This window comes from Musa acuminata, chromosome BXJ3-11 (assembly GCF_036884655.1).
Source record: "Musa acuminata AAA Group cultivar baxijiao chromosome BXJ3-11, Cavendish_Baxijiao_AAA, whole genome shotgun sequence".
Taxonomy (NCBI): domain Eukaryota; kingdom Viridiplantae; phylum Streptophyta; class Magnoliopsida; order Zingiberales; family Musaceae; genus Musa; species Musa acuminata.
In genome coordinates this window covers 4,124,967-4,142,054 of record NC_088359.1, presented here as the reverse complement: position 1 = coordinate 4,142,054, position 17,088 = coordinate 4,124,967, and the positions used below count along the sequence as shown (strand labels likewise).

Genomic DNA, 17,088 nt, shown 5'->3' with positions numbered 1-17,088 from the left:
GCGGCGATTCGCCTTCACATCTGAAACGCATGTCCTTTTCTACTTAATTTGGACAGATCGTATTAACATTACATTTCATATTCTACATCGTCTAATAATTATTTGATATGTGATGTGCTCGAGCAATTCCACTCACGGATCCATCCTGTTTCGTCACGGAGACCGAGCAGCAGATCCGGCAGAGCCCATCTCGGTTTCCGAGACGGATCTCCCCATCGTGCCCTTCCTCAGAACCTCACGTGCTGCGGGTGCTGGCATCTATAAACGTCAAACAGCAAACTCATCCCACCCGATTCTTACACGTGTCCACCGGACCTTAGCCACAGCAACACGTCACGCCTCGACAGGGCAATTGACGTGAAACCTACCCGTGGAGTCTGTCCACACGTTGCCGGTGATCCTGTTGTCTCGGCTGTCGCCGCTGGGTAAACAGGGAGGGTAGATGAGTTTGACAGGTAGGAGAAACGGGAAATCTTGTAATGGTGTTTTCGTTGTTCCGACCGAAATGGATGTCCTTTTAGGAAGGCGATTACAAGTGCCAACCAACATCGCCTTTTCGCACACGGAGAGATTGTCCACCGCTTCTTCCCCTTCTCTCTCTCTCTCTCGGGTCGTGGATCTGTGGGTGGGGCTACGATTAGGGTGCTCGGGGAAGGAGGACGCGGTTCGTGGACGGAAAAGGAGCTGCGAGGGTGACGATCGATCATGGAATCCGATGCGTGGAGCCGATTGTCACCGGCCGCATCGAAGCGCCACCAGACCGCGCCCCATTCGCGATACGCCGACGCGTCTCGGGATCTCAGCCTTCGCGGCTGGAGAGGTGGGTGAGGGGATTAGGTGCTGCCGGGGAGGTTTGCGTGTTCCTTGCGCTGTTTTTTGAGTGGGATCTTCTGATCGTGTGTCTCGGTTGGTAGATTTGTATCTTGGGTTCGAGGAGTTAGATGGAGGCGAGGATGACCCGCGCGCGGAGTTCCCTTGCCCGTTCTGTTCTGAGGATTTCGATATCGTCGGGCTTTGCTGCCATATCGATGATGAGCACCCCGTGGAGGCTAAGAATGGGGTATAACTTCATTTTTCCAACCTGATTAAGATGTATCGATCAAGAACATTTTTTTATTCTCTTTTTCCGTTGTGATGTTAGCAAAAAGACTTTCTTTTGGGATGAGGAGAAGCTTAAATTTTCATACGGGAATTGTTGGTTCAAGAATTCATCATTTTTTTTTATTCTTTGGAGGTTAATCCTGTCGTTGGTTTCAACCTCTTAGGTTATCTCGGTAATTTTCGTCCGGTAGACTCGAGTGTCGGAAGAAAGTTGTGATTTTGAAGCATATATTCTCTTGAGGAAGTTTGAGGTTGTGGTTTTTAATCGAAGCATTATCTTTACCTAAAATCTCCGTTCAATCTCTGTCTTGATGTCCATCTTGTGTAACCATGAGCTTGCTTCTTGCCTGCAAAACCAGGCCATGGTCTAGCAATTTCATAATGCTTAACTTAGGACAACTGACCTTTGAGTACCTGTTTCCTGCATTAGAAATCAGTTTAAACATCTAGATGTTAGCTAAGGAGCAGGTTCTTGAATAAATCATTGACTTATATAGGATGATATAGATAAGTGTTCCCTCTTTTACCATGTCCAAACAATGAAATAATTTAAATGTCAATCTCATAAGCCTCAACCCTGTTGATACCAACCAAGGAAGCTTAGTGAGTGTGCCTTCTGTTTTCAGCATTTTAACCTTTGGTTCATGATGATGGGAGATCATATGACAGTCCCCATTTTGAAGAGATTTTTTCTTCTTTTCTAATATCAGCCAAAACTGCTCTCTGTACATGGTTGATGCCATTGAGGTTCGTAGTTTGTCTGGATTCATATATAGTTCAAAACTCTGTTTTAAACTGTGTGCAAATATATAGTAGCAAAATTTTCCTGACTAGTTGTGTTATGTGAGAGTATATTCCTGGTATCACTACAAACAATGAGATCCGCTTCATTCTCTGTTCAAAAGGAGAATTTTCTAAATTAATGAATTATTTTTAATCCTTTTAAAGTCAGAGTTGCTTATACAATTGATGTTCATTAAGGACTGGGAATTATAGGATCCACATTAACTGCCTAGCTCATCTTTTGGAATAAGGCTTATGTATTTCATGGTATTTAACACTACTATCGTATCATCTTTTGCATCCTGATTGCCTCATTTTAACATTTTTCCTGATGAACATAATTATACCAGCTGAAGTATTTAAACTTTTGTGTTTCATTTGGTTCTGCATTTTCTTTCATCTCAAAGAATGCTGGACAACCTCAAATAAAAAAGATTATTAGATGTGAATATGCCCATCGTGCTTTACTTAATATATTGTTATGTAGTCTGCATAAGTCCAAAAAGTTAATGTGGTTGAAATAAGTATGTTCAGATATATTAAAGTTGGAGGTAGTACATTTTGTGGACACAATAAGGAAAAGATCTGTTGAAATGGTATGTGTATATAAGACCTTTACGTGTGTTGGTTGGAAAATTTAGTCAATAAAGGTTAAGTGGTCTTATATAGAAGGATGAAGGGGCATGATGACGTTTATAACATATATGGATATTTTTGTTAATTGATCTAATAGATGGGAAAGTGACAATGCAGACTTCCCCAACCAATTGGGATAAGTATTGTTGCTATGTTTTTAATGTCTTGTGACAAAAAAAAACAGTTTCTCCTCCTTCTGTATTGTGCACATTTTTTAACGTTTTGTTAAATTTCTGATTTATGTGAAAAGTGGTGAGTGTTTAGTAGGCATAAGCCATTTCCCTTTTTCCTTATTGCTGCATTTGTTTGAGTGCACTTTGTACGATGATTTATCATGCTAGGGTCGGGATGTTTTACCTTTTGCAGGTATGTCCTGTCTGCGCAGCTAGCGTGGGGCTTGACTTGGTTGGTCATTTGACAACACAACATGGGAGCTTTTTCAAGATATCCTTTTCATTCTCTATTGGATGTTACCCATTTTTTAAAGTTTGAGCTAAAAATGCTGTGTGAAGAATTTTGAATTTTTGAAATCAACTCTAGGGTCCTTTTGCTGTACTATAAAAATGATCATAACCTATGTTCGGATCGTTGAGTTTGAATTTCTTGATTGAGAATTACATGCAGCGTAGGAGAAAATGCCGCAGAGGATCATTTGCACCCCGTACTATGCTTTCTCTGTTGAGAAAGGACCTGAGAGACGGCAATCTGCAAGCTCTTCTAGGGGGATCTTCCTATGGGGCTCCTCCTCCTCCTACGGCAACACCTGATCCGTTTATATCATCGCTAATTTATACTTTGCCTTTGGATGAGTCTTTGAAAGATGCACGACCAGAATCTTTTGATGAAGGAACACTTGTCAGCAAGAGTTCAGATGAAAAAGTGGTTGATAGGTATGTGCCTATTTATAGATTTTCCATTACATGATATCATCAATTTGATATGCAGATGATGTTGGAACTTTACATGTCATTGATTTTCTGCAATTCTTAATTTAGTTGGCTCATTCATTTTATTTTATTTTTTCCTGTGTCAATGAATGTGTTTTCTTAGAAACCTTTGGTCTCAAGTACTCTCTTTACGCCGTCATAAAATTATGATATATTTTCGGTCGTCAGGGTTGTTTGTGAAGTTATTCCATCTTATGTATCCTGAGACTTGGGATGGCATGTATTTCCAGTGGGGATAGATTAGTCCAATAATTTGTCGTAGAAATTGATCGACCTACTTCTTGGCCTTATCATATGGTCTTTCTTTAGTCCCCTCGTTAGAGAATGATCACAATTTGGTAGTAACTGCATTTTGTCTATGAATGGTAGAACATATTATAACATAAAGTGTATGAAAGGCCATGCACCTCTATGCTGAACAACTTGTTCCTTAATATACAATTTTCTTGTAGTTTGGTTGCTATTTCGATAAATGTTTTTTCTCAGTTCATTAACCAACCTGTGTGATCTATACATCCAGGATTGAACCGTCTCTGTCAGACAAGGATCAGAAAGAGAGGGCTCAGAGGAGCGAATTCGTGCAGGGGCTTGTGCTGTCTACTATCTTTGACGACGCATTGTAAGCCATGCTTTTGCCATCTAGTGGCGGCCGGAATGCTTGAGGGAAACAGAAGAGATCATCAGCGGGTGGCATTTCTTTCCTATGGAAGGGTTCCAAATTAGTACTTAAATTGTCTTACTAGGGGAGAGCGAAGAGCATAAATTGTATTATGCATGTTAACTTAGTACATGTTTTTAGGAGTGAATGTTTGAACTATCATATACTATGGGCAGCAACACCTACTTATAGTGGGAGACTGCTTTAGCATTTTTCTGCCACCGGTTTCTTGATTTCCAGTTGTCACAGATGGAACGGAACACACACAGATCACTCCAATTGCTAAGGCAGAAATGGCCTCTTCAGTGCATCAAGGCAAGCTTATTTTGCTTTCACAGGTTTGAAAAGGTGAGGCTCTTTTTACCATCACTTTGAGGCAGTCATTAGAAGAAGAGCCCGGAAAACAAGCAATGGCCTTCCTCGGAGTCCAGCGGAGGAAGGCAGACCAGGTGAGTCTCTTTTTTACTACCACTACGTGCTTCCTCGGAGTCGCCATGGCGGATCAAACTAGGAAGAGCTCTGGGAATTGGGAGACACTCTGTTTGCTGCTGTGAAATATAGGTATGGTGGTGGTCAAAGACAAACCCTTAGTGAGGCTTTTATAATGTCTCGACAGGTTTTGGAAAATAGTATTGCCATTAAATGCAACTCATTGCTATTGTCTGGCCTAAGCATATTATCTCTTTATACTTAATAATTTATAGTGTGATATCTATAATTTTAAAAGTAAAACAAATAATTTCATTTGTCGATACAAAAGAAAACATAACACGTGATAATACGTGTTGGATCAATACGAAAGAAAATATAACATGTGTTTGATGAATACGAAAATGGTAGAGAAAAAAAGATAATTTTAATATTTTTTTTTTATTTTTAATATGTGAGATATTAAATTTTTTTATTAATAAAATAATTAAAATTATTAAAATTATTTTTTTTACATCACTTTTACGTTGATCCAATATGTGATATCACATATTGTGCTTTTCATCAATAGTTGATGACATTAGGATAAATAAAATTATTTATTTTATTTTTAAATGACATTAAAGTAATGCACTTATAATCATCTATGCAATGCAACATATCCTAAATCCATACTCAAATACCTATATTCTATTCATATTTAATCAAAACCTGATTAATAATTATTTTAATCAAAACTCAAATAGGCTCCATTATTAGAAGGAAAAAAAAAACCCGCCTCTTATAATTAAAATTATTCAAGTATTTGAATTCAATAGAATGAAATTTCAATCAAATATAATCAAGTGAGTCGGATAGACAAAGACATATACCTCAAATAATTATCTTAATGAAGAGCCAAATAAACTCCATTATCGAAAAAGACCCAACTCGATTAATTAATTTTTGTGATTATTTATGTTTTCGAATTTGATTTAATGGAACTATAAATCAAATTGAGGGGTTTAGACAGACATAGATACATGAAAAAATTGGCTATCAATCCTCGTTGAATATTTTTGATCCGCTGAACCATATCTTTGTCCGATGAACGCATAAATCAAGGCTATAGAAACATTCCTAAAATTGCCATGGTGACAGACGGCAAGATCACATTGATAGAATGTTGGGGTAGAAATGGCATGTTCATAATCGAATTCATATTAATATATCGGAAATTCACAATTCGAAGTATGGATGACAAATTTTCATTAAAAAAAACGAAAGAAAAACAAGGGGAAATGTAACTATTATTTCTCTCAATTTAATATAAGATGACATAAAAAAATAAAGAAAAACAAGGGGACATGAAACTATTATTTCTCCCGATTTAACATAACATGGCATAAAGACTATGTACTGTATGCCTTTATAAATAAAGCTATTGCATCATAAATGCAACTGGTGTGTTACGAGAGTAAAATTATTTTTGATTAATAATAGAGTTAATGTACATTTTAGCTCAAGTGATTTTGGATTACTTAAATTTTTATGATTTATCTATATCTAAAATAATTTATATATTTTAAAAAATATAACATATAAAAGATCATTTTATCTGAATTAACAAATATTATAGTTTATTTATATGATATAGTGACTAATAATAAATCATTAATATAATAATACGTATAATTTAAATTAAAAAATTGATACCACCATCAATGACGGGAGGAGATGTCATTGTGGAAGCAACTACCAGCTGCAACACTAAGTCGTTGCTGCCTAGCAAAGTATCGTACGCACGCAACCTCTCCTGCGCTGACGAGAAGCTCAAGAGCTTCAGATCCTACCTAAGATGGATGTGCATCGACTAGTCAGATGCTAGACATACAATGGTCTCTAGGTGTCTTTATCCTCCATTGCCTCTCACTTCGTCCTCTCTTATGCCCCCCACCTATCACGCCTACGACGTGGTAGTCCAACTCTCCATCACCTTTGACTCTCTGCTTTTGTCCGTCGCTATGATCTTTATCGCTTCCTCTTCCTCGACAAGAATTTTTGTTTAACTTAAATTATATATATCATTATATTAATGATTTATTGTGGGTTAGTATGTGATTATAATGTTTGTCAACTCAGACTTGATAGAAGGGACTTATATGCTATATTTTAAAAAATATAAATATTATATTATACACAAATAAAATCATAAGGACTTAAGTGGTCCATAACCAAAATCACAAGGACTAAAATGGATCTATTTTTTTACTTAAATTACATATGTCATTATATTAATAGTTTATTATGAGTCAATATGTCACGTAAACATGTTCTAATATGTTAATTGAGATTTGACGGGACGATCTTATATATTATATTTTTAAAAATATATTAGTTATTTTAGATACAAGTAAATCCGAAATGGTATCTTTTAGCTCTTAATAATATAGCATTGTATTATAATACATTAAAGAGCACGAAAGAAAGGCACTAACCTTTTGAAGCATGTATGATCGTAGGTTTAAGGAGCGATTTCATCCGTTTATGCATGGTTGATTGCATCACATGCCAAAACATATGACCTGACGTTTCTTCCCCGTGAATGCATTTGTATTTGAAGGAATGATTTCATCCGTTCGGACATGATTGATTGATAAAATGTTCATTGTTAAAATTAAAAAAAAAAACTATATGACAATATAAAAATTCCGGAGAAGGAACAATAAAATCTATAAAGTTTCGTTTAGTATAAGATTGCATTAGAAGAGAAAAATAGTATTAGAAAATATAAATGTATCAGTCTTTAGATAAATTCTTAAATAATAATGAATATTGATGATTAAATTGCTTAAATATCTTCAGGTTAAAAAATATAAGGAGCTGAGCGTGGACAGACATTTCATTTTAGAGTTTAATATTCAAAGCTCCTTCTTACTATTCATAAATTTTATTATTTATAATCCCTTTAAATATTAATAAAAATGATTTATTATTCATAACATCTTTAATTTTATTTTGACCCTCATCTTTTCTTTTTTTCTTTCTCACGATCTCTATTTGTGCACTCTACTATCGTGAAAGTGCCCATGGCCTTACCTTCATCACTCGTTATTATCGATCATGGGTCTCAGCCTACTCACGTATCATTGATATTTCGTTACCTCCATCATCGCTAGCTCTATTGGCTACGGAAGGGGAGGAAACCATCTACATCAATCATTGACCCTAATCTATCCGCTTGTTGTCGATCTTTCATTGACGTCTTTGTTAACTCTAGCTCTATTGGTTGTGAAAGAGGAGAAAGTCGCTATCGTCGATCGTCAACCATAGCATGCCTATCTACCATCGATCTTCCATTAACGTCATTGTCATCGACTCTACGGGTTACAGAAGAGGAGGAAGCCACTATAATTAATTGTCAACCTAGTTTGCCCGCATGTCATCAATCTTTCATCAACACCGTTATCATCGCTCTATTGCTTGTGAAAGAAGAGAAAGAAAGAGAAAAAAAAAAGATGAAAATATTTTAATATATTTATAAAGGGATAGTTTAGATATATTAAAAAATATTAAAATGATATTGTAGACACTAATTAAAAGGTTGACATTTTAAACCTCATCCGATATATTTAATATCTTAAACATTAATATGATGATGATATATCAGATCCATTTATTAAAAATTAAAGATTTAAACATTAATCTGATGCTGATAGTGTACTCAGAAAACCCTAATAAACATTTCCCAAATGAAACAGCTAAACCATTTCCCATACTCACAGGCAACCGAGTTCGTCGCTTATTCTCCAAAACTAGCGTAAGATGGAGAGAAGTCCTCCGATCAGATCCTATCTTTCGGTGGCAAACTCCATTAATTGATCTCGGAAGGATGCCGATTCCTCCTTTACGACACAACGCGCCATCAACCTCAACCCCTGCTTGGGTGCAGGTGGCCTGAGAAAGATGCACGAACCAAAGAAATTGTAGTCATTCACCGGGCAAAAGTGGATCGGCGTTCCCCAGCCGTAGTCTACCTCTGAGAACCCAACTCGACTCCAATCTGATATGGACAGGAATCCATAGTCGATTGGCTCTTTGAATGGATCCTCCTGGGGGTCGCCCATCATCCACTTGGAGAACCTGATCGGTAGACACTGTTTTGCATCTTTGATGAGGCTTATGACTTCGAGCAGAGATCCATCCGCGACCTTCTGTCGAGGAGCCGTGATGGTCATGGGGTAGGCACAGTTCCCATAGTAGCCTTCCTCCTTGAGCAGCGATTTGTAGAGCAAGTGACGAGCGTTTGCCGCGAAACCGATGCGAACGGTGGAGTGTTCCTCCAGCTGGATCGCTCGTGTTCGGCTCTGCCAAACCTTGGCTGTCAATACGTCGAACGTGGAGCAGAACGTGCCTGTCTTCTTGATGAATTCGTCCTTGATCCGGTTGATGTGGTCTGAGGAGACGTCCAGTATGGTGTCTACGAACTTGAAGGTGAGTAGTGGCGGCGGCGGTCCTCGTTGCAGCTTAGGCGGGCTGGGGATGGCGTCTCTGCACCATATGGGTTTGACCAGGGGTTCTGTGCAACCTCTGGCTATGTCGGCAATGGCTTGGAAGAACTGACCTGCTCCGATGCCATCGAAAATTGCATGGCTGGATCTGATGCCCACCGTGAAACCCCCACATGTAAACTCTGTAACCTGATCTCGATCGCACACAAGACAGAAGAGTAGGTTTTGCTCGTGCTGCCATGACCAAACTACGTACAGTATTCAGGAGAGAGGGAGGGAGGTCACCTGCATCAACAGAATAACGATGCCCTCCGTCTGCCCTGCATCAGGGGATGGATACGGGAGTATGGATTCCTTGGGCACCGAGAGAGGCAGCTGAAGGTAATTGACATCTTCGAGGCTGCAGCTGGCGGATGCGTCGATGAAGTACACGCCGTCTGCGGTGCAAGCGACCTCGAGCTCGTCCTGGTCGGACATGGCGAAGCGGCCGGCCACAGGGTAGTAGAACACCAAGGCCCTGGACAGTGCTTCCCTTATGATCTTTGCGGGCTGTCGACCGTGGCGGAACACGTGTATGGAGTCCACGAGTACAACCGAACCTGGGGTTTTGTCCATGACGGAGAGTGGGAGGGTGCCGGCCGGGGTCGGCCCCGCCGGTGCAACCAGCCCCTCAGTCAGCTTGCTCACAGAGAAGTCCATGGCGAGGAACGTTTCTCCTGGTTCAGCGTTCTCCTGCCAAGCTGTATCTTTGTGGCTATATAGACTGGATTCGGTGGAGAAATGGCCATGGCAATTGCTCGCAGTGGATTAAGACTGGTAGGCAAAGCGGGCCAGGATGAAGCAAGTGGAGGAGAAAAAGGAAGCTCTCCACTGGGCGCAGATGCGCACTGAAGGATCAGCAATGGCATGCGAGTCTTCGAAGAATATGGACGACGGTGACGTTTTCCATGAGAGAGCTGTTTCTATTCAACACAAAAGGAATCGAAAGAAGATGAAGCACCGATGGATTATGTCACATTAACATGACATGAAAATAAGATATATTTTAATATTATATAGTCGATGATAATTACAAAACCGATACTATATATATATATATATATATATATATATATATATATATATATATATATATATATATATATATATATATAACATAGCTTTCAAATATATTATCATTCTAAATTTATTAGGATTATCTGAACACTTAGGACAACTGACTTGACCTTTAAAATAGTCTTTATTGGATGCACATAAGACTTTTTTTTTACTTAATATTATTTCCAACATAATTTTATTGAAACATCCATTGGTACAACATTACACAAATCATAGATCTTATGTTTTAATTCATATGTGAGCATTATGTATATCGCAATAGAATTCATATGTGAGCATTATCTATTCGGATAAGAACTCCAAAGCAAGCGGAAGCAGGTGAGGTCATGCCAACCTCAGCTGAGATCAGGCCTCCAAAGTTTTATATATATATATATATATAGGTCAAATTTAAGTCTAAGACTTTATGATAAATTATCAGAATCCTTACTAAGTTAGGTGATATTTTTACTAGAGTAAATTATTATACAATATTTTACTTAAAAATATTTTTATTATTAGATTTTTATCTAATGATACCCTCGTAATTGGTTAACATGAGTTTTATTAAGGGATATTAATGATAATGATATATGAAAAATATACTTTAAATTAAATTTTATAATGATAATTATGCTATTTTAATGGGTAGCCAGAAGAGATTAGATAGAGAAAGATCTAAAACTATTTTAATAAAAATTATAAATAGATATTTAAGTATTTTAAACTTAACTAAGTATGTGATTTTTTATATATCTCAATTGTAATAAAAATTTTATATGATCGATCCTAAATAATTAGGACTTACGATTTTTATTATTATTATTATTATTATTATTATTATTATTATTATTATTATTATTATTATTATTATTGTAATGATAAATATGTTATTTTTAAATATATAAGTATTTTATTGAGTACGAAAAAGTATCAACGATTTGATTAGCTAGGCATCTTTATTGTATTATTTATATCTAGCTATGAATTGCTCCAATCTAGTTGAGATTTATGAACTCCAGCTTATAAGACCTAAGGTGTAGTAACCAACCTATAAGGCCTCAACATCGATTTGAGAGGGGGCTTATCTCTATGTTATTATACAAGAATAATTTGCCATACTCAAGAATCAAACATATGTTTCCGTTCTTCGAAAGCTTCAACATCGATTTAAGAGAGATTTATCTCTATGATCTCCCGTAAGAGAAAACATTATATAAAGTATATCTTGAGAGATCCCTCGATGCTTATGTCAATAAGTATCCAATATCAATTGAGAAACCAAAGGTCTAATGTGAAGTATGGATGATTCAAGCGAAAAAAAAAAAAGTTTAGACCACACTTGGAGTGTATCTTTATTTATAATAATGATATTTTCAGAAATATCATGAAAAATAATTAGCATATCATATTCGTTGAAAAGATAGTTATCCTAGTGGTAATTAACATGGTAATTAAGAAGTAAAAGGTTCCAGCGTTGCTTGAAAGCATCTAACCATAAAGGTAATGTTTGAACCAAAAAGATAATAATGCTACACGATACCATTGGCTTGTCAAGATGGGTTTGTAGAGTGATCTAATTTGATCATCCGGAAGACCGAGCCAAACAAGGCCACAACCCCCCTACGATTTATTTAGAATAGATTTCAAAATTTAAAAATAGAAAAAGTATTTATCCAACATAATTATCGAGGCTTGCTTCCTAATGGTAATTTTTTTTACTATTGATAACTCCTTTAGTATGGATAATCTTTAACAAAATATAATTTTACTATTTATAATCCCAAATTACCAATCTTACCATTTTATTTTTTTTCTCATAATCCCTAATTACATCTAACACCTCAATATTGTCCGATCTTATTTGTCATCCCCTCGATGTTTATTGATGACGAAGAAGAAAAGAAGGAAGAGTAGAAGAAAAAGAAAAAAAAGATATATGTAAAGAGATATTTTATAAATATTAAAATTTTTAAAATAAAAATGATGAATAGTAAAAAAGATGGGTGAATTCTCGAAAATAGCTCATAACTTTGGGGTTTTCTCGTAAAGCACTTTATTATTATTATTTTTTTTTTCAGAACTAACCATTTTTTGCCCCTACCGATCATCGCTTTTCGTCATGTCTCCACTCATGCCTAGCCATGCTTTTGCCTTGCTGATCGTCCCTCTATGCCCCACACTTGGTAACCCTACCTATGAGCCCTCACACAAGGAATGAGGGGTTACCTATCAACCCTTGCGCAATCGTTGCATCGACGATGATCAACGAGAGAGGAGGGAGAGGAGTCCGGAGAGAGAAAAAGCAACAATGAGTTCGAGGGGTCAAAAAAGACCAACGGTGATGTATTTAAATAAAAGATAGATATGATTGGTTTTGTATCAAATGAGATATGTGGAGGCAATCGCAACTCTCATGTCCCCTCCTACTTCGTGCGAGGCTCGATGGGTTAGTGAGGGTCAACGAGTTGAGTGACCAAGAGTGAGCGGAGGTGTAGCTAGGACCGGAGTTACAAATAATTTTTTAATATTATAAGAATAAAATAATACATAACAAAAGATATTTTATAATAATTTTTAAAATTTGAAACACTCTAATAAAAAAAAAAGGCCATAGAGACCATTGGGAATTCATCCGCAAAAAAAATTTGAATTAAAAATTCAAACCCACATGCTTATCCACTAGTATACGTCTATCGAATTCTTAACTGTTCTCCACCCAACTCAAAGAGTTCAACCTCTTAGTCCTACTTGGCTTAGTTAGAGTTGACACGTAGCCCCCACAAAGTTGTAACCATTGGAATATTAGTCAAAGATATAATCTTTTCGAAAGCTATTCACAACTCATATGTTAAGATTTAAGGACTAAATGTTAGATATTTTATCAAAGTTTTACGACTTATTCAGTTGGTTTTGACATGGATTTATCAAAGTTTTACGGCTTATCAAAGTTTCTATATGGATTTATATAAACATTATACTCGTAAGTTTTGACAAACAACTATCCTAGTAAAAAAGTAAAATAAAAATACCATATTTATCCTTCTCAACTTTAATATCATTTGTATATAATTATGAGAAATTTAGCAAAAAATATCTTTAGTAATAGGTTTTTAATATATGACGCTTTTATATTTCACTTTTATCATGCGTTGCCTTTTCTCTAAGTTTTGATCAAAATATTCTCCATAAAATTATAAAAAATTAATGATTATCCTTTGATTATATTTGATTCGATTTTTTCAGACTAAATCGATTTTTTGAGATGAACCAATTGATTCAACTAAATCTTAATTATTCAATTTGATTTAATTAAACCTTGGATTATTTCTTGATTTTTTTCAAATTATCTCCCACCTTCTCCACCTAATCTTCCACTATTGTCTCCTCCCCTTCCTCGTTCACTTCTTCCTTCTCTCACTTCACCTCCACATCACCTCCTCCCTCTCTAGTTTTGCCTCATCCATCTCCCACTCCATTATCTATTCTCTTTTATCCATCTCCATCACCCCCTCCTCTTTTGTCTTCTCCTCCTCATAGTTTACACAGATAGACTATTGCACTTGAGTATAATCAGATTACACTCATTCACATAAAATATTAAAATTATATATTTTTAATATAAAATTATATTAAATTTATCATAGAATTAAAAATTTTAAATTATCCTAATATATGTGTATATATATATATTATTTTTAAAATAAAATTATTCTAAGTTATCCAGAAAAATCATTATGCTTGGAGTGACACTTATTCATAAAACATATTAAAGTACATTAGTTTTGATATAAAATTATCTTAGATTCGTCGTAAAACTAAAAACTCAAGTTATCTTAAAAAATATATTAATTTTTATATAAAATTATTCTAAAGTATCCAAAAAATATTTGTTATGCTCGAGTTACACTTATTGTTTAAAAAAAATAATTTTATATAAATTATCTTAAATTTATTATAAAACTAATCACAAAATCCTATATTTTCTATTTCATATATTGACTTATTTACCCTTGAAATCAAAATAAGTTAAATTCAATTATTTAATCTATTTTAAAATTAATTTTTAAAGATATTTTTAGGTTAATTAATTATCAAAACTTTAAGAATTCTACTAGAATACGATTCTAATAATACTACAACAAAATATACTAGAAAAAGTTATGGATTTTATAATCACAAGTAAATGTCTGCATATTACTATGGTAACTTAATCACAATAATAGATTATTTCATCCCACGATCATTAACCACAATAATAAATCATGCTTTATCATGTAAGAATAGCTGCAATAATAAATCAATCACAGTAATAGATGCTAGTCATAGGTGCCCAGCAAACCAATCACGTGAGTGATGGCACGTGTGACTTGATACAGAATCTTTTTGCTTATTATATTTTGGCGTATATCACTTTATAACTATTGCATAAATGCATACATATATTGTGATGTCCTTGGATTTGTGCAATGGGAATCAGATCGTGATGAGATCACGATAATAAGATCGATTCACATTTAAACACATATCCTAAATAATCCCGGTCAAAGGTTACTCGAGAGGGATATCGTGATAACCGGATAGACTGGTGTGCTGTATACCCGTCCATATGATGGATGCAGCTGGTCTCATAGCTGCTCGTGTAGGGACAATAGGGATACAGTACAGGTGCTCATTGGAGAATGAGTTCACTGATTGATCCGCTTACGGAATGCTAGATGGTTGATGATGCCTTATTGTCAGACAGCGATTCCGTAGTCCTAGTGGTGTATCTGGTCCTTAGACTTGAGACACCAAGGATGTCCTGTATGAGTGCTCCACTCTTTGATACCAGACTTATAGGTTTGGCTGTCCCAGATCTAGTACAACTGGGAATTGGGAGTGGTAGTCGACCTTACGAGGGCTATTGAGTGTCGATAGAGGATCATCCACTCTCGGCGTCATGAGAGGAATATCCCATGTGTTCTTGCTCAGAAAAATCCCTGTCCAGGGTCATTCGGGTTGAGAGAGAAAGAGTTCTCCGGGAGAATCCGATTAGAGCGAGACTCGAGTAGAAACCGTATGGGTCTGACAGCACCATGCTCAATATACGGTCTCTGGGATATTAGATGGATGAGGGACTATAGGTACACGGTAACTAAGGACAGACAGGTCCAATGGATTGAATTCCCCTGTATCGTTTGGGGACTACGACGTAGTTGCCTAGTACGTCCGTAGTCGATGAGTCAAGTGAATTATTACAGAGATAATAATTCACTGAGTTAGAAGGAGTTCTAACAGGTATGACTCACGGCCAGCTCGATATTGGGCCTAGAGGGTCACACACATATGGTAGGCATTGCGATGAGTAGAGGTTCGGATATGAGATATCCGACGGAGCCCTTGTCTTATTGGATGCAGATCCAATACCCACTAGGGGAGGACCCATTAGGGTTTGACAGGGGACCTCTATAAATAGGAGGGATTCAGAGCACCCTGCTGTGTGGATCACCGCTAGAGAGGAGGACGCTTGACCTCCTTTGTAAGGAAACAGGGATATACGATCTCCCTAGGTAACACAATCTATACGCAGTTTTTCGTGGATTTTTGCGCACCAATCTTCGCATGACGACGAACATCTTTTTGGGAATCGGGGATTTTGTTTTCTTGTTCTTCCGCTGTGCATGTGATGTCGTCCTCAAGATTTCCCAACAGTGGTATCAGAGCCAGATTGTTCGTGCGAATGATTGATTTTGAACTGCGTGTGTTATGTTTTGGAAGAATTTTGACGTCAAAATCGTTGACACAAAAGCGAGAAAGCGCAGCAACAGTTGCTACCCTCGATCTGCGTGCGTGAAGCGCAGTCGAAGACGGGCAGCACAGGGGCTGCGTCTGCAGTAGCCGGCCGGCGGCCTGCTTGCAGCAGGCTTGCTGCCGGCGGGGCTGGCAGCCCACGGGCAGAGGCGCCGCAAGGAAGCAGCGCCAGCCGCCGCAGGGCAGCGGCGCCTGCCGCCGCTGCTCCCGCGGGCGAAACCCCCCCCCCACAGGGGCGGCCGCCCGGCGGGACAGCGCCCCCTGCGGAGGCAGCGGCGCCCGAAGGGGGCGCCCACCCGCAGCGGCAGCGCCGCCAGCGGGCGTGCCTCCCGCAGGCGAGGGCAGTGCCCTCATTCGCCGCACAGGCCGCCGCCGGCAGGGTGGCGGCGGCGGCACCAGCGAAAGGGGAAAGGGCATTAGGGTTTTCTGGGCAAAAGACAGTTTTGCCCCTCTGAATTTGAGAAATTCCAGTTTCTATCTTTTTTATCCAAATTACGAAAATACCCCTATAAATTCAGAAATTTCCTACATGTCCATGATTTCAGAAAATATTAATTAATTAAAAGGTTTAGTTGATTATTATTTTTATTATTATCTAGTAGTCCTACATTATGATGATTATTTATACATGTGATGTATGATGTGTGGACGGATGATCATGGACCGTGTGATGTGTGTACATGTGATTATTATTATTGAGGTCTGCGAGCCTCCATTATATTTCTCGTTTATTGTCGGGCCTGCGTGCCTATGATTAAGTTGTAATCACATGAGGAGGCGCAGCGGGAGCATGGATGCGATAACGGGACCCACGAGACGGACGATCGTGATGCATGGAGATGCATCAAGATGTCGACGGAACCGATGAGGACGAGATGGACGATCACAGGGCATGGAGATGCACCGTTGCACACATAGATCTTGATGTGAGTGATTAGGCCTACTGGCTCGGGCCTAATCATATTAGGTTGTGGTCCATGATCATCTGGTGTGATTGCTTATACACATACTAGATAAGGATATATATTTGCATGCGATGTAGATATATATTAAATATGTATATGTGTGACATGTCATATCAAGAGACGAAATCTTAGAAACATCTCTCGATAATATTAAGTCGGTAAACGTGAGGCAATTAGATTGACCCACG

The 17,088-nt window shown here is 37.5% G+C and overlaps 2 protein-coding genes across 2 annotated transcripts; one reads left to right on the top strand and one right to left on the bottom strand.

Moving 5' to 3' along the window:
- The first annotated feature begins 575 nt into the window (after positions 1–575).
- LOC103970459 (protein DEHYDRATION-INDUCED 19 homolog 2) lies at positions 576–4,346 on the top strand. Its single transcript, XM_065175095.1, has 5 exons — positions 576–820; positions 915–1,060; positions 2,887–2,966; positions 3,141–3,410; positions 3,988–4,346. The coding sequence occupies exons 1-5, from the start codon at positions 706–708 to the stop codon at positions 4,088–4,090; spliced, it is 714 nt and encodes a 237-aa protein (XP_065031167.1). The 5' UTR covers positions 576–705; the 3' UTR covers positions 4,091–4,346.
- A 3,840-nt stretch (positions 4,347–8,186) lies between these two features.
- LOC135652524 (acyl transferase 9-like) lies at positions 8,187–9,860 on the bottom strand. The gene is made up of 2 exons (XM_065173509.1): positions 9,330–9,860; positions 8,187–9,233 (listed from the first exon to the last, which is right to left on the bottom strand). The coding sequence occupies exons 1-2, from the start codon at positions 9,741–9,743 to the stop codon at positions 8,385–8,387; spliced, it is 1,263 nt and encodes a 420-aa protein (XP_065029581.1). The 5' UTR covers positions 9,744–9,860; the 3' UTR covers positions 8,187–8,384.
- Positions 9,861–17,088: the final 7,228 nt, after the last annotated feature.

Coding starts and splice junctions, on each gene's coding strand:
- LOC103970459 (XM_065175095.1), top strand. CDS start 706: ATGGAATCCGATGCGTGGAGCCGATTGTCACCGGCCGCATCGAAGCGC. Junction 821..914: donor CAGCCTTCGCGGCTGGAGAG/GTGGGTGAGGGG, acceptor CTCGGTTGGTAG/ATTTGTATCTTGGGTTCGAG. Junction 3,411..3,987: donor GATGAAAAAGTGGTTGATAG/GTATGTGCCTAT, acceptor CTATACATCCAG/GATTGAACCGTCTCTGTCAG.
- LOC135652524 (XM_065173509.1), bottom strand. CDS start 9,743: ATGGACTTCTCTGTGAGCAAGCTGACTGAGGGGCTGGTTGCACCGGCG. Junction 9,234..9,329: donor TCGTTATTCTGTTGATGCAG/GTGACCTCCCTC, acceptor GATCGAGATCAG/GTTACAGAGTTTACATGTGG.